The sequence below is a fragment of the Panulirus ornatus genome, chromosome 58, assembly GCF_036320965.1.
Source record: "Panulirus ornatus isolate Po-2019 chromosome 58, ASM3632096v1, whole genome shotgun sequence".
In the NCBI taxonomy this organism is placed as follows: domain Eukaryota; kingdom Metazoa; phylum Arthropoda; class Malacostraca; order Decapoda; family Palinuridae; genus Panulirus; species Panulirus ornatus.
This window is the reverse complement of record NC_092281.1, coordinates 20,862,035-20,885,461: the sequence shown is the minus strand read 5'-3', so window position 1 is coordinate 20,885,461 and position 23,427 is coordinate 20,862,035. Positions and strand designations below refer to the sequence as shown.

The 23,427-nt window shown below is 39.7% G+C and overlaps 1 protein-coding gene across 1 annotated transcript in view; it reads right to left on the bottom strand.

Annotated features, from left to right (window-relative positions):
- LOC139766795 (uncharacterized) overlaps nucleotides 1-22,020 on the bottom strand; it is a 70,010-nt gene extending 47,990 nt beyond the window's left edge. Inside the window, exons 1-4 of the mRNA XM_071695716.1 lie at nucleotides 21,903-22,020; nucleotides 9,970-10,095; nucleotides 7,313-7,396; nucleotides 6,340-6,448 (exon numbers count right to left, since the gene is read on the bottom strand). Coding sequence (XP_071551817.1) covers nucleotides 6,340-6,448; nucleotides 7,313-7,396; nucleotides 9,970-10,095; nucleotides 21,903-21,993 — 410 coding nt within the window. The 5' untranslated portion in view covers nucleotides 21,994-22,020. The remainder of the gene's footprint in view (nucleotides 1-6,339; nucleotides 6,449-7,312; nucleotides 7,397-9,969; nucleotides 10,096-21,902) is intronic.
- Between the last annotated feature and the right edge of the window lie 1,407 nt (nucleotides 22,021-23,427).

The following is a 23,427-nucleotide window of genomic DNA, read 5'->3' as shown; positions in this document are numbered from 1 at the left end:
GTAACAAAAAGCCCTGTGTCTTCATTTGTCTCTTCTTTACTTCTACGTGAAGGTTGATAGTGAACAAGATAAGATAGTCAAGTCTGCTGTCGTCTGTGTTGTGATCCTCGGTAAGGGTTGTGTTGATGGAGGGAGACTTGGGTGAACACTGGGTTGCCGAAGTTAACTCATGAACCGTTGTAGTGTAGCGGTAGGTCGGTGAGGATTCGAATCCTGGTCGCAGTAAATGGGCCACAGTTATTCGAGCTCTTCATCCTCCCCTAGAGACTAATTGACATCATATATATATATATATATATATATATATATATATATATATATAGATAATGAGACACTTTTGATTAGGGCATTCAGTTTGTCCATGTCGTCTTAGCTAACATATAAAGAAATAATATTTTGTAATGATTCAAATACGTTAAAAGACACATTTGTGAATTCAGAATCGATGACGAGCTCTTAAGTCTGTATTTCTGATGATGGTAAAGGTTCCGAAGGGATACATACAAAGGATTGAAGACAGTAAGAGAGAGCTCGGGGTCTTTCAAGGCTGTATGTGACAAGAGTCGTGTGGTAAAGGTGGGTGTTACGTAATGAAGCCTGAAAAGCTTTTCGTGTGGTCAGATTTTACAATGAAGTGTCGCTGGGAATAACGATGGTGTATAAAGTAAAATAAAGAACAATATGTGTAGTTCATTGACCTATTTCATGGTTCGATGGTTTCTTTGCTATTCAAAAACACTCTCCCACTCTTTCTTCGCCACCCATGCAAGTTGTTTATTCCTTGTTCCATTCCTTTGAAATGTCTTTTGTGTTTGCTCACTTGTGGAGGTACAATTTACTCGTATATATTCTTAGCTTAAATCGAACACACACGTCTTCTATTATCTCTTCTTAAACATATCGTTGCCTGTGTATACTTGAGTTGATGCCATTGCCCAGAATGCAGAATACTTACTTCTTCCTCAATGCTTCGAACGTGCTTTTCTGGTGATGGATTTGCGTTGTGTCAACCCCGAGAACATTTTTATTAGCTAATTATTTCAAGTTGTATCCACCGATATGATTCCTACAATCTAGTCTGTTTTCGCGTCATTTCTTTTCATCTTTTATTTACATTCCTTATGGTAAAACTTTCTCAGTCATTTTCACAGACAAATGCGGTAATTATATGTAGTTCTCCCTCACCTATTGCACTCCCTGTTACTCCAAGCTGTGTTTATAAGTCTGGCATGACCACTCTACATGTTGAGATGCAACGTCCACTCCCTCTGACCCTTCATTGAGTCGTTTACATAGAAAAAGTGTTCGTTTCAATATCAAGCCCTGAGGGAACGCCAGTTGTTACCCTTGCCCAGTAGGAAAAAGCTTCCCATGACATATTTTCTTTGCTTTCCCCGATAGATGACTTTCAGTTCATCAAACTCCCCCTATCCCCTAACAATGCCCTGAATATCGTACTGCGTTTTCATCCTCTCTTGAGGGAATTACCACAGGCAATCCGGTAATCCAAGATTATACAATACGTTTATCCATCTGGCTTTTCTGAGATGTCTCTTAATCTCTTCTTCCGCGTGTTTAAGATAATTGAGGTACATCATTTAATACCGAGTCTTCCTTATTTCTCATCTACGTAACTCCAACCAGGCAAGGATACGTTCTGCCTACTTTGTGGTCATCTTTGTAATGAACTTTCGCACTCAGCTTCTCAGTGTTATGGAGATTCATGTTCATTTACTGGAGTCGAAACCTGTTGTTGTACGCCGGTGCTCTGGTAACCAGTGTTGCGACTTTGTTGAAATGCTATAACCTGCTTTTTACTGGTATTTCCTCCCCTGGCATCATCCCTTAACTCCAAGCCTAGCAGTAATGGCTGATGCTACTGATTTTCCGAGGGGAAATAAAGTTTGCAACTTTGCCATGTACACTGACTTTTAACATGGAATAACTTAGCAGCATCACAGGTAAAACTCAGGTCAGGGAACTCTGCAAGTGTGCCGATGGACACAAAGCCACAGCCAATTTATAAATGGTTAGGAATAACGCCACAGTAAGGACTCAGACCCGACTTCGCTCAGGAGGCAGCTGAGGTAGAAGGCGAGGACTTCCACATGTCTTTAGAAGACTCCCATGTCTTAAGAAAGGTCAAATACCGGGCCATCTGTAGATGCTCCATAATGCTGGAAAGGAAGTAAGCATCTCACGTCACTATACACAGAGAGGCTTAGAAGTAAAAATAATAAAGGCGTCATTTAATCCTCTCATTGTGAGCGAATTTTGCCGAAACTGATGGAACGAAGACAAACTATCTCGAAGCTGTGAAATAAAAACGATGAACAATAAATCTGCTAAGTGACCAGAAAATTGTAACATAGTCTACTGAAGTCGTGGGCGCCTTTTCATCGAAAATTTACCAGGGGTCGCATGTGTGATCGATCAGCACCGAGTGTCTGTGTTGTACGCCAGGCGAAGTCACATATATGCATAGCCTTTCAGTATCTCCTCCGAATTTTACGGAACGCTTCACGAACCTCTTTTGTACTTCACGAGCCCCTTTTGTACTTCTGCTTTGACAACAAACCCATTTACCCCGCTGACAGGGAGGGGGAATCCAGCAACTTCACTGAGCGGTGGGTTGTAGACATGAAGTTGCGTACGAGCAGAGGGCATGTATACCGTTGGATGAACTAACACGTAACACTTTTTAAAACAAATTTTTTTCACCCTTATGCTCAAGTGTTACTCCCTTGCATATCTGCTCTCAAACCTCTCCATGTAAATTTGTTTACAACACCTTCATCAAGACAAAACCTTCATGGCTCTTAAAGCTAGGCTCTGTGACGATCGTCAAAGAGAGCCAACCATCACCGAAAGATGAAGGAAAGAGGAAAAAAAAAAAAATCCACAGGCGTATGTTGTCTCTGCAGACCATCATTCAGAGACTTCCAGTCTCCTGATCTGAGGACATCTTGCAGGAAAACAAGATCTTAAGAATCATTAAAGAATCTAAACCTGTTTTGGACTGCACAACTTATCCTTGGTATATAACATTTTGGAAATTAAGAGCAATAGTTTCGGGTTCTCTCTGCCCCAGTATGCTGGCAGATATTGGCAAAAACAGATCTGTAAATTTACTTTTGACATTCTACACAAATTCTGTAATTCTTCAGAGACCTTCCAGCTCATATTCAAAACAAAGTGAGCGTTTTCTGTTATACAAGTGACGTTGGCGCAGCCAATACAGTAGTGCAGTACAAGGCTTTTGTCACAAAGGCTTACCAGTTCTTCTCCAGAGACGAGTATATAAACAAAACCGTCGTCTCCTCCTTGTTTCGGGAACTGAGACATACAACGAGTCATCTGTAGGTCGATGACATCATTCCGTGGGAATCTCGACAGCTGCTCTGGTCCAATAAAGAAGCTAGTGACATTATTGTTTTGTCTTGGTTGATCCTTTACCGCGGTCAGTGGAAAAGCGCATCCCTCTCAGAGACTTCAGGCTTTACTGAAACTATACGTTCATCAAGATGATTATCAAAGACTTTGGCGACCTTAACTAAACACATTGTTAAGGTTAATTCTGCCTGAATTCACCATGGGAATGGAAACACGAACTCAAATGCAAGCTCTCTTTTCTTTTCTTTTCGAACAGGAACCTTTTCTTCAAAAGGATCGTTAATGTATGTTGTGACATACCAACAAGAGTACTTGAAAGCAACACCATCGAACTGGACGAATACAGTCGCTTCATGTCTATGACACTATTTGCACCTCCTACTAAAACATTAACTTGTATTTCCTACTCTTTCTACTCTCAGGGCTTCGGTTCTGATCTCTGACATCACAAGCAGCCACAAGAGAAGGGTCTAATGCTAATTCACCTGTATACCTTTGTACAGTAAGGGAAACCTTACTCACGCATACTTACAACCTAACTGACACATCTGACCTCAACACACCTCACTAGCCACGCCACCTCAACTACAACAGCTTCCAGTTTTATAAAAAGAAACTCTATCTCTCTGTTACGAGACTAAATCTCCCAGATGACTCTTCTAAATGGACGACTTAAGAGTTCCAAACCTATCAAAGAGTAAATCCTCACCACGACCACCACTCCACATTCTACACCCGGATTTAATGAAGCTTTGGAGATAGTCTTTCGTCAAAATGCGTCGGAGAATTATTTTTTTCCGGTACGGAATTTACCCTTGTGACAAATGACCTTCCTGTATCTCGACATTTAGACACCCAAGTGAATTTTTTCCCCCTCCTGGGAACAGGCAGGTCGCTGATTAAACTACAACCTCGATGAAATGCTGGTGAAATAGGAGACTGTTGGATGGCGAAGATAAGAGTGTCCTAGGCTAATCTAGTTGCTTCGTGACTTCATAGAATACAGAGGAGTTACAATGACGGTGAGATCAATGTTTGCCATGAGAGTTCTCCTGTGGGAAATACCTACAAAGAAAGTTTGGGTTGAGGCAAAAATGTACTTGAAGGGAATGAATGCTACACGTCCATTACCAGCGTATGTGGTCAAAGTAGTAACGGTAACATACTGGCTGATAATAGCGTTATTAATGCTATAAACAACGTTTTGATCCGACAGATTTGGTGAAGATAACGCTAGTTCATACCATATGTTATTGCTATGATATTCTCCTACGTAGTTAGACCATAACTGGTCTTTGTAGACCAGGAGGAGCTATCGTTCAACTTGACTACCACACAGTGAATGATATTTTGCCCCTGAATATTACGTTTTTTACTGAGTGACACCTAGCGTTTAAAGTCGTATCATTTCATGTAAAACCTAACAGCATTCACAAGGAACAAGTTTGTACAATACTCGTTTGATGTCAGAAAGTATTTAATGTTTCTAGATATCAGGTATCAAACTGGTTTGTTGTATGAACTCTCCATTCGGTAGTTAATGGTAGAAGCAGGTTGAACGGTCCAGAGGATTTACAAATGTAACTGGATGAGTGAAAATTAGGCGTAAAAAAAGTCTCTCTCTATCTATCTATCTATCTGTACATACATATATATATATATATATATATATATATATATATATATAGAGAGAGAGAGAGATATATATAGAGAGAGAGAGAGAGAGAGAGAGAGAGAGAGAGAGAGAGAGAGAGAGAGAGAGAGAGAGAGAGACCTCTGTAATAGAAAAAAACAATAATTGATAGCAAAATGCATGTCTGTTCGTATTCAGTCAATGAAATTGTTCGGACGAATATGGACACAAATTTGTTTTCTGGTATGGTCGATTGACATTGTTTTTGTTGAGTTTAACGGCCAGTGACCTATAAGTAAGGTCATTAGGCCTGCAACCCTGTTTGATTTGTTACTGTATAAAATCCTTACGTAATAATTATGATTGTATGTTTACCCATCGATTTACACGATTCTGAATACGTAAATCTGTGATGAATTATCCTGTAAAAGTTACATTTACGAGTATGTATTTATGTTATTCATAATTACGCAATCATGACCCGTTCATCATACTTGTCTTCGGTAAAGTTTACTCAATAGAAATGAAACTTTCCATGAAACAGACCTTGTTTGGTGATAACGATGGGTTGCCAGACAGCGCTGGGCCGCTAATGCTGACTGAGTTATCAGCAATTTGAAGACTACATTTTTGAACTTTCCTGTTGGCATCACACGATCAAAAGCAAATTTCTCCTTTTTTTTTTGTTTTGTTTTGTTTACACAACAAATACTCTTTAAATGTTATTTTATGAATACCACTTCAAATTCATTCTCTCAATTTCTGGTAATTTTTCGACAAATGTGTTGTTGATTTTTTGTTATCGAAGAACGTTTTAACAAAGCCAATTTTTATTTTTTCCTGTTTCCGGCGACGCCCAAAATGTTTGAATCTTTAAATGGTACCACTGTTACACACACACACACACACACACACACACACAACGTCATTCAGCATGATTCAGCACGGGCCTGCATGGTTTCAAATCCTGGGCGTGGCAATCGGCCCACACCCAACCCAGGTGTTCATTCTCCGCCTAAGCCTAAGGCTAGTGTGTGTGTGTGTGTGTGTGTGTGTGTGTGTGTGTGTGTGTGTGTGTGTGTTCTTAAATTACACGAGGGAATGAAGAAGAGGAAGCTCCTCTCTCGTGAATAAAGATATTTCTAATTCTTTCAAATAGACATCCTTCAGGTACGAGACTGGAATATTGAAAAAAAAAATAATAAGGGTAGAAGAAGAAATGTACATCGTATGGAAATCTGACCTCAGTCTAATACTTAGATCCTCGAGCTGGAGATAGTTAGACAAGTGGTGATCATTCTCACAATACGTACATATATCTCGCAGCAGAGGGTAAAGGAGAGGGCACCTGGGACAAATCCCTAGACTCGCAGAAAAGACTGTAGTCGGCACAGCGACACACGGGGGGCGGGGACACCAGCTCTGTGTGAGAGAGAGAGAGAAAAAAAAAACAACTCACGATCTATAAAATGAAAAGAAAAAAATTATGTACGAAAAAAGAAACTAAAGAAATAAATCACATCCTTTCTCACACATTTCGCGAGCTTTGTTTTTTTTTTACTATTTGGACGGAGGCAAAGAAACGGCGAGTCACTACAAGAAATGAAGAAGGCTTCTGTGTTAAGAACTAGTTAAGGTGACCACCATTTAAGAATTACTTGATATGCGAATAACTGTTTTTACTTCTCTCTCCTGAATAGATCTAATGGTGCACCTTCAACAACTGTGTTTGACCTTAAAAGAGATATATAGTCTATAACAACTGTGCTTGACTTTATAAGAGATATATAGTCTATAACAACTGTGCTTGACCTTAAATGAGATATATAGTCTATAACAATTGTGTTTGACCTAATATGAGATATATAGTCTATAACAACTGTGCTTGACCTTATATGAGATATATAGTCTATAACAACTGTGCTTGACCTTAAATGAGATATATAGTCTATAACAACTGTGCTTGACCTTATATGAGATATATAGTCTATATCCATTATCATGATGAAGCTCTGGGTAAATCTATATGTAGGTTTGCTACCTACAGAGTGTTTCAAAGAGGCCCAGGTTCCCCACAGTGGCCACCAACCCACATATTAATGATGCTCATATCAACCACCATTGTGTGAAGTCTCTCAAACACCCCTTGGACTTTCCAGAGGGGGATGGCTTCATAGGGACATGACAAGGGATGAGAACCAATACACACACAGACTCGCGCGTGCGCATGCATCAAACTTCATCACACCACAGTTGTAATGTAGAGTTATAGTGATCAGAACATACTACACATTCCACGTCTCTTCTCGGAGTCTTCATCGGGTCTTTTGCGGTAGAGCATATCCACGAAGTCGTCTGCGTGATGGTCAGCTGTTGGGAGAGAGCAGGGAAATGTATGATTAAAAACAAAAAAGCCAGAAATAGAAGACAATGACTATGTTATATTCTCATCAGACATACCCGACACGAAAAGAGTCGTTGTTGCCATCATTGTTACAGTATGGAAATAGTCATTGATGTAGTCTAACAGTGCTGAATAGATGATAGGTAATTGTGTCTAACCACACACACACATACACACACACACGCGCACACACACACACACACACACACACACACATATATATAGGTGTTAAAATACGGTAAATATGGACAAGGTTATGGAATGAGGACATCAAGAGTGTAAAACTCTCACCATAACACACAGCTAGTGATTACACACACACACACACACACACACACACACACACACACACACACACACACACACACACACACACACGCACTTTCTTATCTTACATACCACATCAATCGTTGGAACACTTGATTCCATAGGATCTACAAAACTTAATCACAAACCTTGCTTTTTCAGGACTCACACAGAAACATAGCTAACTCTGTATTTGCATTATTCCTCACTTCTGCACCTTGAAGGGATCCTACTTCCCCATACCTTATAATCAACCACAGACTATATGACTGAACCACGCGGCACAGAATCTACCTAACATGATCACAAACTACATTTTTCAAGACCCACACATCAACACAGCTTCATCTACACACGAATTCCTCATAGTCGTACCTGAAATGGATCCTACTTCCCCATGACGTATCGTCAGCCACAGACGACGTGGATGATCGACAGCGTAGCACCAGGGGATGAGCCAGAGGCTCGCTAATCACTCCTGATTTCCTTATCATTTACTCTCCTTACCCTTCCTTCTCCTCCTCCTCCTCCTTCTCCTCCTCCTCATGACCGCGCCACCAAAGACCCTCCAATGAACCCACCTCCTACACAGATCCTTCAACTCCTACAAAAAAAATCCCCTTCAATCATCAATCAAAAAAGAGTCTTATACTCTGACATTCCAGCTAACTTACGCGAGAAATAAGCGTAGAATATAGCCAAGCCTCGTCCCCCCTCTGGTAAGTGAGAACTAAGGTCGTGTTGCAATGATTAAACTCCTCGACGTCAATATTTGCATTTTATGATTGCCGTGGGGAATTTTCAGCTCCCCCATTCTACGCTGCTAGCTGACAACACCTCATTTCGCGATAGTATTGCTATCGCTCAATACGAAAGAATACAAATGAAATTCAAACATAAAGATACAGCTGAGGGCCGTACGTGCTGGAACATTCCCAGGTTTCTGTGTGAAATGATTCTTGGTGATGAATGAGATAAAGGTGTTTATCCTCCACTCAGGGCTGGTCGATAGATTGGTTACCTGCGTTCGGCTGGGGCAGTGTGTGTGTGTGTGTGTGTGTGTGTGTGTGTGTATACAAGGTAAAGACACTGTACATGTGACGCTTTACAGGGTACGTGTTGGCCTCGACGCGGTGAGGAGAAAGAATGAATGTGTGAAAGTTCATAAAAAGGAAAAACGTACAAAGGAAGTAGAAAGGCTACTCCAAATCTCAACAAAATGTACCATTTTATTAGAAGAACATAAAACACAAACGTAGTCGTACTAGGCAAGAATTATTATCCCCATGAAACACACCGATGTTGACTGCTAAATACAACGCCACAGCATATAAATTTTCGAGAGCAGTTGGTTGGGAAAAAAAAAGATACATCATTGGACGACTAAACGCATGATAAAAAGCATTTAATAGTCTTCATTATATTTGTGATTTGATTAAAAAGAATTTTTTTTCTTAGTGGAATGGGATTATTAAGGAACAGTTGGCACTTAATGACTGTGAAAAATGAAAAGTGCTAGGGGTTCATCATGGATTGAATCTGAGCAGGGACTGCATATCGCCGTTAATGATCATGTAGATATAAAAAGAACACACAGTTACATACGAATGAAGCCAAGGTAAATGTGCTATTATCCTTCAGGGATACAGGATCCAATCTCAGAAGTCGTACTATCAAAAGTAACAGATAACAGAGTTAGATAACTTATGAAATTCATTGTACTGACGTAACACTGGTTAGAAAAACTCAAAACACACTCTATCCGTCACTGTAGATCAGTCTCGTACTCCTTTTTTTCTTTCTTTATCTATTTCTTTTTCTTTATTTGCCATCTTCAGATTTTTTAGAAGTGATTCTCGAGGTACGGTCTCTGCTGCCATTAATCGATCGATATATGGGCTAAAATGAAGCAAGGACTGGAAGCTTATGATATAAATATACAAATAGCAAATTCAAATAGTAATCACACGCATACATATTTACGTAAATATATGACAACGCATACAGATGTATCTCTTTCCTAGTTTCAACTTTCATTCGTATTGCCATCCCAAAGCTTTAGCTTCACCAAAGCAATCAAAGCTATTCGCGTTTTCTCTGCACCGAACTCATTCAATTTAGTCCCGTCATGTAAGCGTATATACTCTCTCTCTCTCTCTCTCTCTCTCTCTCTCTCTCTCTCTCTCTCTCTCTCTCTCTCTCTCTCTCTCTCTCTCTCTCTCAAAATACTTACTGCAGTTCCGCTCGTCGCTCCGGTCGAGACAGTCGAAGTAGCGGTCGCAGATGAACCTCCGCTCCACACACCTGTCGTCGGAGTCACAAGGGAACCATCCTGGCTCGCATGCGATGCCCTTCCCGCCTACAAGGAAAAGAGGGAGGGAAGGAATCATTGTGTCAACACGCTGACCTTACTGTGGGCGCCGATGTTAGGTAAGTGCTAGTAGTGTCAGGTTCTTAACTTTATATGTTCTGTCGGGGAATATTACTGAAAGCAGGTGTCAGTATGCTAGTGTGAAAAATAATACGATGCTGGTGGTTGATGATGGTGTTTTAAGAGAGGTGATATTATACTGCCAGAGAGAGAGAGAGAGAGAGAGAGAGAGAGAGAGAGAGAGAGAGAGAGAGAGAGAGAGAGAGAGAGGTTTAGATGTCAGTAGCTCAGGCATGAATGTTATAATGTTAATATCTGAGATAGATATCTGTTGAGATGCATATATATTAAATACAGTATTCATATCAGTTTGATTTTGACCTTAATGTCGCATACTGCTTATGTCTGTCTCGCTAGATTTTACATTTTGTAAGAGTTTTTCTTTTTCCTAAATTAGCGTCATGATATACATAATGTGATCAGCCGATTGACGCAAAGATCTTTCAGGACTCGATCCGTTGCACATAGCTACAAGCGATGCTCGCTAGCCATCACTGTCCACGAGTTATTCGCTCAGAATGCAATGTCGCTTTAGCTTAAGCCATCGTCTGAACGAAACAGGTTGACAAACCGTATATGCAAAATTATGTCATTTGAACTAATCGGGAATTTCTCACCGAGAAAAAAAAAACGAGAACGTTGCAGTCTTTGAAACTCCGAGACTTTGGGGCTTTGAAACCCCGAGACTTTGGGACTTTGAATCTCCGAGACCTCAGGACTTTGAAGCTTCGAAGCTGCAAACCTTCCAGGAGTTTCAGAAATCGCAATATCATCATCACGAATATTTCTCGAAGCGTAAATGAATGTAAGTGACTCTCTAATAGAATAGTTATCTCTCAAATGCAAAGGCACGATTCGAAGATAATTGTAATTAGAATTGAGGAAAATGTTTCACTATGCTGGCATAAGCCTGTGCTCATATACCATGAACTATTTTTCCCTCCATGGTAGAAACGAATCGGTCTCCAAGCAGCCATTTCACGCTGGCTGTGGTGTGCTGCCCTATGGTGCAAGTTCCACCTTGAGGCAAACCAATTTTTCTCGTTTTTCCTGTAAGTGACGCTTGTCTTCGCTGAAGAGTTTTTACGTCGATCTCCCAAGATCAGTGAAGCACTGTGGCTATGAATTCTAAAACAGTGCTTTCACTGTATCATATGAGAACTACAGGGGTAATAGAGAGACGTTTGATGCAGAAAGAAAAAAAGGCTATGAATGTACAAAGCTGACAATTCCTCACTCGCTACGGAGACAATTCACTTCACGATGGACAAAACTTTATATCCAACTGACATTAACAGAAAACTACAGCTCTCGCGAGTTTAGAAAAGGCGCTATTCATGCAAGTGATGGCTGGCAATGTTTGCAGAGTCCTTGAGATAGGTTCGTTGGTTCGATTCTCATCACCAAAGCAATAAAAGGAAGCGACGAACCATGACCTTGACTCCGATAACTTTTCTTTTTTTTCCATCTGAAATTCCAGAAATCCTTTTGGGGGGACGTTCTCAGGAATTCACATAGGGGAAAAATGACGACTTAATTATTTATGGTGAAACCCTTTGAAGTCGACGTACTTGCACACAACATCACGGGCATATACGGGCAGCAGACGGAGCAGAATGGAACATGAGCTGGATGATTTCCTACAAGTCATGCAAACCACAAGATTTTGAGGCATGTTGATTGACATTTGGAAATCTATTAAGGTAAATATTACCTTAGCGCTTCAGCGGGATCACCTTAATACCAGAAGAAAAAATTAAATTGTGGAATGGATTATCAACCGCCTACAGGAACATGAAGAGATATGTGTCTGGCATTCATTTCATCATTGAATTTATTTTCTTGTGTGGGTAAGCGTTCCTTAAGCAGGAACTCCGTCGTAAAGTAGAGATAAGAAGCCAAATGAAAGACGCAGGCTTCTCTTGTACTTCAGGTAGCTGACGCCGGTCTGGACGAACACATTATGAACCACAATGTCTGGTAGACAGTCAATCCACCCATCCCGCGCGACCACACTACCTACATAAGCTGGTGACAAGCTAGAGAATGCGCCGTGGGGAGGAACACGACGCCACACCAGCAGTTACCCAACCAACAAGGAGAACACTGCCATAAAGTCATCATCGACCATTTGGATACTGCACCTCCCGCCTCTGCGCGGACGGCTCCAGGGTGCATGAGTGTGTGGGTTCCTAAGAACCAGGTCCTAGTGTTACGCACGATCTCTTTCCAGCTCTTGCTGCGCTACTTCTGGACGTGCGGAAACGTCAACTCGTTTTGTTTGGAGTGAAATGCTCTTGGATGAAGCTGTACTCCCGGTGATACTTATCGCTCGCGGTGTAACCTCGAGTAGACGGAGTCCGGTAATCCAGTAGGCTGCCAGCCAGTAGACTCAACAAACTGATCAACCAAACATCTCGACGAACCCCCGCATGAGAGAAGACGGTCGGTCCTTCCTTCGCCCATGCCTGATATTTCTGGGACGCGTTTGCTTCTGACGGGAGCAGAAGACTCCAATATGGTGAAGATTAGCGAGGTGTGGATGCCCCTGAAGCGCCTAATAGTGGATCGCTGGGATTGGCTATTTCGCGTTTGCATTCATCCCCGACTCTTTCTCATACACCAGGGAGCCAGCAGCGTGTACGCAATCTTGAAGATCTGAGATATTAGCAAAGATCCTGAGGATCTTTGGATATTACCACCTGTTCTTATTGTCAGGATCGATATAGCAGACATACTTCCGTCCAGTCTCTATTAAACATTGACCAGCCCTTACGAAGCACGTGATACACACACAAATAAATGAGGTAAATAGCTGTACGTGGCAGTAGTAACGACAGTACAACCAAAAATGAAAACCATTTCGAAGTGAAAGAAATCATGTGGATGAAAGAAGGCTAATTCTTGTGCCCATAACTTCTTGATGATTTTGGTGTTGAGTTGACTGTATAGGGTTCAACTACAGGCTGAGATCAGGACACATCACCCACCTAGGGCAAGTTACTGATGCCATGTGAAGGTTAATTAATAAGTCTGTGACATGTTGAGTAAGCAAGAACAATGAAATCCCCTTTCAATGTAATCAGAAAAAGAAGACTGGGCCAGGGAGTAGAGCTTGACTGGCCAGGGAGTAGAACTTAAAAGTTACTGAAGTGCTGGCTCACTACGCAGCCATCTCTAAGCATATTGCCTATCACTTGCTGCCTGAGAGAGAGAGAGAGAGAGAGAGAGAGAGAGAGAGAGAGAGAGAGAGAGAGAGAGAGAGAGAGAGAGAGAGAGAGAGAGAGAGAGGTCACAGTGTGACATCTAGGTACATAACTACAATTTTTTTAGACGTAAGAGTTTTATGTATCGACGAAAATCTATTGGCTTTGCTTGGCATCCAGGCATAAAGTTTCAACCTGAAATGACACTTCTGACGACGTGATGATCGTATACATAAATAAAGGTGATATTCTTTTGTTTGTCCTTTCGCGAAAAGAATCAGATATTCAACTCGAATGGATTGTACCGGTGTCCGATGCAATATTCATCCAGCCTCAATATCGCCAGGTTGTGAATATTGGACTCTCTCCCCTCCTCTTCTACGCAGCGGTGCATGTCTTGCCTCAGCAGTACGAGTTAAAATAATTCATTCACACCTCGCTTTATTAAACATCATGGCTGACCCTGGTGCCTCTCAATCTTTCACAAAACTTCCACTGATCCCTTTTTTTTCTTGATTTCCAACCTGAGAATCATTGTTACGTTGATTTCCAACCTGAGAATCATTGTTACGTTGATTTCCAACCTGAGAATCATTGTTACGTTGATTTCCAACCTGAGAATCATTGTTACGTTGATTTCCAACCTGAGAATCATTGTTACGTTGATTTCCAACCTGAGAATCATTGTTACGTTGATTTCCAACCTGAGAATCATTGTTACGTTGATTTCCAACCTGAGAATCATTGTTACGTTGATTTCCAACCTGAGAATCATTGTTACGTTGATTTCCAACCTGAGAATCATTGTTACGTTGATTTCCAACCTGAGAATCATTGTTACGTTGATTTCCAACCTGAGAATCATTGTTACGTTGATTTCCAACCTGAGAATCATTGTTACGTTGATTTCCAACCTGAGAATCATTGTTACGTTGATTTCCAACCTGAGAATCATTGTTACGTTGATTTCCAACCTGAGAATCATTGTTACGTTGATTTCCAACCTGAGAATCATTGTTACGTTGATTTCCAACCTGAGAATCATTGTTACGTTGATTTCCAACCTGAGAATCATTGTTACGTTAGATTCTAATCTAAAAATCATTGTTACGTTGATTTCCAACCTGAGAATCATTGTTACGTTGATTTCCAACCTGAGAATCATTGTTACGTTGATTTCCAACCTGAGAATCATTGTTACGTTAGATTCTAATCTAAAAATCATTGTTACGTTGATTTCCAACCTGAGAATCATTGTTACGTTGATTTCCAACCTGAGAATCATTGTTACGTTGATTTCCAACCTGAGAATCATTGTTACGTTGATTTCCAACCTGAGAATCATTGTTACGTTGATTTCCAACCTGAGAATCATTGTTACGTTGATTTCCAACCTGAGAATCATTGTTACGTTGATTTCCAACCTGAGAATCATTGTTACGTTGATTTCCAACCTGAGAATCATTGTTACGTTGATTTCCAACCTGAGAATCATTGTTACGTTAGATTCTAATCTAAAAATCATTGTTACGTTGATTTCCAACCTGAGAATCATTGTTACGTTGATTTCCAACCTGAGAATCATTGTTACGTTGATTTCCAACCTGAGAATCATTGTTACGTTGATTTCCAACCTGAGAATCATTGTTACGTTGATTTCCAACCTGAGAATCATTGTTACGTTGATTTCCAACCTGAGAATCATTGTTACGTTGATTTCCAACCTGAGAATCATTGTTACGTTGATTTCCAACCTGAGAATCATTGTTACGTTGATTTCCAACCTGAGAATCATTGTTACGTTGATTTCCAACCTGAGAATCATTGTTACGTTGATTTCCAACCTGAGAATCATTGTTACGTTGATTTCCAACCTGAGAATCATTGTTACGTTGATTTCCAACCTGAGAATCATTGTTACGTTGATTTCCAACCTGAGAATCATTGTTACGTTGATTTCCAACCTGAGAATCATTGTTACGTTGATTTCCAACCTGAGAATCATTGTTACGTTGATTTCCAACCTGAGAATCATTGTTACGTTGATTTCCAACCTGAGAATCATTGTTACGTTGATTTCCAACCTGAGAATCATTGTTACGTTGATTTCCAACCTGAGAATCATTGTTACGTTGATTTCCAACCTGAGAATCATTGTTACGTTGATTTCCAACCTGAGAATCATTGTTACGTTGATTTCCAACCTGAGAATCATTGTTACGTTGATTTCCAACCTGAGAATCATTGTTACGTTAGATTCTAATCTAAAAATCATTGTTACGTTAGATTCTAATCTAAAAATCATTGTTACGTTGATTTCCAACCTGAGAATCATTGTTACGTTGATTTCCAACCTGAGAATCATTGTTACGTTGATTTCCAACCTGAGAATCATTGTTATGTTAGATTTATAATCTGAGAATCATTGTTACGTTGATTTCCAACCTGAGAATCATTGTTACGTTAGATTCTAATCTAAAAATCATTGTTACGTTGATTTCCAACCTGAGAATCATTGTTACGTTGATTTCCAACCTGAGAATCATTGTTACGTTGATTTCCAACCTGAGAATCATTGTTACGTTGATTTCCAACCTGAGAATCATTGTTACGTTGATTTCCAACCTGAGAATCATTGTTACGTTGATTTCCAACCTGAGAATCATTGTTACGTTGATTTCCAACCTGAGAATCATTGTTACGTTAGATTCTAATCTAAAAATCATTGTTACGTTGATTTCCAACCTGAGAATCATTGTTACGTTGATTTCCAACCTGAGAATCATTGTTACGTTGATTTCCAACCTGAGAATCATTGTTACGTTGATTTCCAACCTGAGAATCATTGTTACGTTGATTTCCAACCTGAGAATCATTGTTATGTTAGATTTATAATCTGAGAATCATTGTTACGTTGATTTCCAACCTGAGAATCATTGTTACGTTGATTTCCAACCTGAGAATCATTGTTACGTTGATTTCCAACCTGAGAATCATTGTTACGTTGATTTCCAACCTGAGAATCATTGTTACGTTGATTTCCAACCTGAGAATCATTGTTACGTTAGATTCTAATCTAAAAATCATTGTTACGTTAGATTCTAATCTAAAAATCATTGTTACGTTGATTTCCAACCTGAGAATCATTGTTACGTTGATTTCCAACCTGAGAATCATTGTTACGTTAGATTCTAATCTAAAAATCATTGTTACGTTGATTTCCAACCTGAGAATCATTGTTACGTTGATTTCCAACCTGAGAATCATTGTTACGTTGATTTCCAACCTGAGAATCATTGTTACGTTGATTTCCAACCTGAGAATCATTGTTACGTTGATTTCCAACCTGAGAATCATTGTTACGTTAGATTCTAATCTAAAAATCATTGTTACGTTGATTTCCAACCTGAGAATCATTGTTACGTTGATTTCCAACCTGAGAATCATTGTTACGTTGATTTCCAACCTGAGAATCATTGTTACGTTGATTTCCAACCTGAGAATCATTGTTACGTTGATTTCCAACCTGAGAATCATTGTTACGTTGATTTCCAACCTGAGAATCATTGTTACGTTGATTTCCAACCTGAGAATCATTGTTACGTTGATTTCCAACCTGAGAATCATTGTTACGTTGATTTCCAACCTGAGAATCATTGTTACGTTGATTTCCAACCTGAGAATCATTGTTACGTTGATTTCCAACCTGAGAATCATTGTTACGTTGATTTCCAACCTGAGAATCATTGTTACGTTGATTTCCAACCTGAGAATCATTGTTACGTTGATTTCCAACCTGAGAATCATTGTTACGTTGATTTCCAACCTGAGAATCATTGTTACGTTGATTTCCAACCTGAGAATCATTGTTACGTTGATTTCCAACCTGAGAATCATTGTTACGTTGATTTCCAACCTGAGAATCATTGTTACGTTGATTTCCAACCTGAGAATCATTGTTACGTTGATTTCCAACCTGAGAATCATTGTTACGTTGATTTCCAACCTGAGAATCATTGTTACGTTGATTTCCAACCTGAGAATCATTGTTACGTTGATTTCCAACCTGAGAATCATTGTTACGTTGATTTCCAACCTGAGAATCATTGTTACGTTGATTTCCAATCTAAAAATCATTGTTACGTTGATTTCCAACCTGAGAATCATTGTTACGTTAGATTCTAATCTAAAAATCATTGTTACGTTGATTTCCAACCTGAGAATCATTGTTACGTTGATTTCCAACCTGAGAATCATTGTTACGTTGATTTCCAACCTGAGAATCATTGTTACGTTGATTTCCAACCTGAGAATCATTGTTATGTTAGATTTATAATCTGAGAATCATTGTTACGTTAGATTCTAATCTAAAAATCATTGTTACGTTGATTTCCAACCTGAGAATCATTGTTACGTTGATTTCCAACCTGAGAATCATTGTTACGTTGATTTCCAACCTGAGAATCATTGTTACGTTAGATTCTAATCTAAAAATCATTGTTACGTTGATTTCCAACCTGAGAATCATTGTTACGTTGATTTCCAACCTGAGAATCATTGTTACGTTAGATTCTAATCTAAAAATCATTGTTACGTTGATTTCCAACCTGAGAATCATTGTTACGTTAGATTCTAATCTAAAAATCATTGTTACGTTAGATTCTAATCTAAAAATCATTGTTACGTTGATTTCCAACCTGAGAATCATTGTTACGTTGATTTCCAACCTGAGAATCATTGTTACGTTGATTTCCAACCTGAGAATCATTGTTACGTTGATTTCCAACCTGAGAATCATTGTTACGTTGATTTCCAACCTGAGAATCATTGTTACGTTGATTTCCAACCTGAGAATCATTGTTACGTTGATTTCCAACCTGAGAATCATTGTTACGTTGATTTCCAACCTGAGAATCATTGTTACGTTGATTTCCAACCTGAGAATCATTGTTACGTTAGATTCTAATCTAAAAATCATTGTCAAGTCGATTTCCAACCTGACAATCGTTGTTACGTTAGATTTATAGTCTGAGATCCATTGTTAAGTTAGATTCTAATCCAAAAATCATTGTTACGTTGATTTCCAACCTGAGAATCATTGTTATGTTAGATTTATAATCTGAGAATCATTGTTACGTTAGATTCTAATCTAAAAATCATTGTTACGTTGATTTCCAACCTGAGAATCATTGTTACGTTGATTTCCAACCTGAGAATCATTGTTACGTTAGATTCCAATCTGAAAATCATAATTACGTTAAATACCCGATCACCTCCTTTACACGGAATGCTCAACGCGCACAGAGAGTGAGGAGGGATTACGAAATCATTCATTAGCTTTGGTAAATCTTTTACAAAAACTAAAATCTCTTGGATTATGAGGTTAATCGCTATATAGACATTCTACACTACGAAAAATGAAAAATAATGACTGACATTTTTCTCGTTGCTTCACAAGAACTGATAGATCATAATTTGAGGGATATGAAAGTCAAGTTCATCTGTGCCAACACTCTTGAACGAAAAAAAAATAAAAGGTCTTACGTAACTCCAGCAACGGCTCATTACACAAGTTGAGCAGCATCTCATCACGCAACTTCATCGACAGCTTAGGAGGAGTTCGGAAGAAATGTCAACATGTTTTTCACCTGCTGAGTAGGTGAAGAGACCTTCTTTTGCTAAAAGGTTTTATTGAGTTTATCCCTTTTTACTTCAGTAACGTTCCGATGCCTTTGATCCGCCTCTTCCAACAGGATACGAGTGTAAATGGACAATGAGTCTCTCTGATGATTCAACATCTTGGAAGGTGAATGGATTTCTTATAACCATCTGGTTATTGGAATCGAATGACGAATATTGGTATTTCTTGATATCCAAATGGAAATATTGTGTCGAATGACTTTTGGAGACACCAATTTTTGAGAATATGTACATACATATATCGCTCTGTCTCATGCACATCACACCCTTCTTCATTTTCAAGCCCTGATAACTCAAAGCTTCTTTCACTCAATCCTTCCATCTCGTCTCTAGATCACCTTTCTCCATGTCTCGTCCATTTCTGAAATGCATATCCTCCTAGTCAACCTCTCCTCACTCATCCTCTCCATATGTCCAAACCATTCCAGTCTTTCTCAGCCACGCTCTTCTTACTACCACGAATAGAATATTGCTGTGATCAATCATCATCCCACAAAGTAGGCGAAATTGCAGCTATCGAAATTATTCAGAGGTCTTCCACGAGCCATATTAACGTGGTAAAGGAACTAAATTACAGAAACCGCTGAGGGTGAGCTCCCTGGAGCGCAAATGGGACAGGGGTATCATCAACTATACCCGGAAAATTCGTAGAAGGTATGGTCACCATCTTACGCTCGGAAATAGCATTCAACTAGCACGACAAGTATAGAAGACTGTAAAAGTCTCACTCCATCCCATCGACCCTATGGATTTCTTCAGCTCCCATGACTCCACCCACTACCAGGTCAACTCCCAGTTGTCTAGAACGCTCCACATCCTCCAAGTTCTCTTCACTCACGCTCCCACTCCAGCCAACCTGTCTCTTTCCCCTGTTATTCCTTCCTCATATTCACCTTGACTTTCCTCTTTCTCTACTTCAACTCTCTCCTGAAGGCAGATACCTGCTTCTGCAGTTTCTCTTCTCGAGTCTGCCAACAGAGACGTGTCATAAGCAAACAAGAACTGACTCATTTTTTAAACCCCTTACCCCTCAGTGGACTGCGGACCCGCCTCTCTCCCTCCAATGCTTTCGCAGTTACTTCCTTCACCACCCTCATCCATAAACATATCAAACAGCATTGGTGACATCAAACGGCCTTGCTGCAAACCCACCTTCCCATATACATCTATAAATATCGTTCAGTGTGTATAGACGTCATGAACTGAAAAGTGGCGAGTGTTTATAGAATACCAAGTTTTGTGAAAAGAAAGAAAAAATGCATCCTACCGACTTACTGTGATGTCGCACTTCCATCGTGCATGGAGTGTGTATAGCAACATGTAGTCAGTGCAACACGTCATCCAAGTGGACACCAAGCCGGTGCTACATCTTCGAAAATCCGGCGAAAAATGAAGGCACTGAAGATTCTTCATTTCACCGGCGTGGGGCGAACATCAAAAGAATTCATTGTAACTAAATCAGAAACCCGAGGGTGCCATTATTCACGGATGAAAGATAAAGGCTAAGCAATTTAGTCTTTATCGCCGATGGAGACCAGACTAATTGACAGAAAAGAAATAAAGTCCCGTACGGGAATATAGCAAAAGAGTTATACCAATAAGCTAAGAAAAACAGGCAGATTACCCAAAGTCAAACCAGATAATGGTATACTTAAGTACAAAAAATCCTCTTTTACAGAAAGTCTCATCTGTCTTAACGGCCAGACAGACGATGGATCATTGCTGTGAAAGTGATTCGTGCAGTCGAACTAAGAAACTAACGAGCCGGTTGGTAAACGTACGAAAAAGAATGTATTCATTTACATTTGGCCATAATTATGTACAATTTCGCATATTCTCACCACAGGAGCCTATGAATAAGAGATCTAGTTTTTAACTTCAGGAAAATCCTCCTTTCTATATCTTTCCTACAGTTTAAGATATCTTTTAATCAAATGGAATGATCATGGAATTCTCCTCTAAACAAGATAGTATTCTGGTAGCAGTGGATCGAAATAGAGGTATATACAACGACTGTTAGATGCTTCGCCTTCCACAAGCTACGAGTCTTTGCAGCTCTCCATGGGACTCCCTCCCCCGAAGCAATATGTCTGACTTTGATCTAAACTTATTATGGTAACTGGTTCAGAGGCTTTAGCAGCTTCTCGGCAACCCAATCATCCTAGAGACGCCTCAACGGTAGAGGTACGCAAGGCCCAACAGACCAGGGGTCATTATAAGCCGCCTTCTGTCAAGTCTGCTGCTGCTGCTGCTGTTGTGGCAACGTCAGCAAGCACTCCAGCAGAAATCCGTTGGCATTTCCATTGGACCAAGAAATGATAAATGTTTCAAAGTGAAATTGAAGAGAACGAGAAAACAATATGGAAAAAAAATAGAATTGGCAAGATGAAATTGACAGAGGCACACGAGGGCAGAAATGTAGAGTCCACAAAATGAAACACCAAATACAGCAGAGAGCAACAGATAGATTCTGTACCAGTAAAGAAAAGAGAGATATTGAGAGAGATATGAAGCAAGATGATATTTTTTCATATCCCGTGACCCATGGCCAATCTATCCCTTTATCTGCAACTATGTGTGTATGTCATCGTAAACTTATGTGTGTACTTGTGTCTCACTTTGTGTATATGTAAGTTGTGTCTATATGTGTGTGTGTGTGTAGATGAGAAAAAGAGAGAGATAATTCACATGTTTGTGTATGCATGAATCTGTATGAACATACATATACATGTATTTCGATACACTTTCATTTTTCATTGTGACACCTGTAGAAGATAAGTCTCCAGCTACTGCTGCTTCTAAGGCGAGAGAAGAGTTGGCGCAACTCACGGGCAGATACAAGGTGCACCAGAGCCACCAGCACTAGTGCAGGAGTCGCCGTCAGGATGTTGTGTGAGACCAGCACAACGGCCACACCCATGACCACCGTAGGTTCCTCAGCACACCACACCCGCCACACTGCGCTGACCGAATCAAACGCTGAGGGAAGAAAATATGAGAAAAAGTATTGTCTATTCATCTAGGAGGACACACACACACACACACACACACACACACACACACACACACATTCATAATTCAGTCTTTCATGCCTAAAGTGCGTGATGATAAAAAGTTTAGAATATCATGTACTGATTATAACATTTGAAGTTAACAGGAATAAATGATAGTCATCAATTTTCAACACAATCACATTCGTACTTTGACTAATAGGGATTTCAACTTCTACTCTAATTGTTTTAGGTTTAATGAAGTAATGCTAAATGATAACGACTTATTACCTCGATATTTCACAGACATATACGTATATTGTAGACGAGGCTTGTACCGAGCTATCAACAAAAAACATCTAGAAGATTTACAGATTACATTTGGCAAGGCTATATCTTAGAGAGTTTAGTCTCGTCACAGAGCTTCTTTGTCTGAAGGGGTCTACATTTCCCTTGTACTGGAAGTAGCGCAGCCTTAAGAAAGGTCCCCTGGTGATACCAGAACTCTCACAGAAATTGGTCATGGGGTAATGCTAGGACTCTTACAGAAACTGTTCCTGGGGAATGACAAATATATATGCAAAGATATCAACTGGATATGGAAACCCATATCCCCATAAGGTTTCTGCATCTTCGAGGCTGTGTGATCCATAAAGTAGCAGGGTAAGGTGACACACTGTTACGGAGTGATGAGACGTCGATGCTTATAACCAGGGTTCTCACTTCCTTACAACCGTCTCACTATATTCTTTTCTTTCGTGACTATTCTTATAGTACACCTCATGGTAAGTATAAGTGTACTTTCAAGCATGAAGTGAAAGGCTTCAGGGAACACTTTAAACACAATAGAAGAGGATTTTCAATTGGATGAACCCTCCACTTTGTATTTGGAGTCCATGGTTCATGAGTATTTTCCTACCACCACATTGTACACAAAAGGTAACACCGCAACATTTAATGAATTGAAACATGACATACACAGCGGGGACGCGCCAGTAAAAACCTGAATTTAAAAGCAATACCTACGAAGCTTAAATGCATTTTCGTTCGCTTGTTTTTAACTGTTCAACATTTACTGTTGACATGGCTTAAGTTCACCGAGGATTATTGAACATATATCTTTTTCTTCTTTGAACATTTGTAGCTCAACGTAATTCATACCGTAACTTGCTTTCCTTATTTGTTTTCCTTTTTTTTCTTTTACAACCGACGTGTCAAACTTCCCCAATCTGTCACTTCGTTTGTCAATCTTGGTTTGTCTGTAATATCTAAGATCTTGAAATGCTGCTCATTATGAATGTCACTGATTGGTTAATTAGTTCATCCGGTAATCTTTTATTTTTCAGTCGTAGAGGTTCAAAATA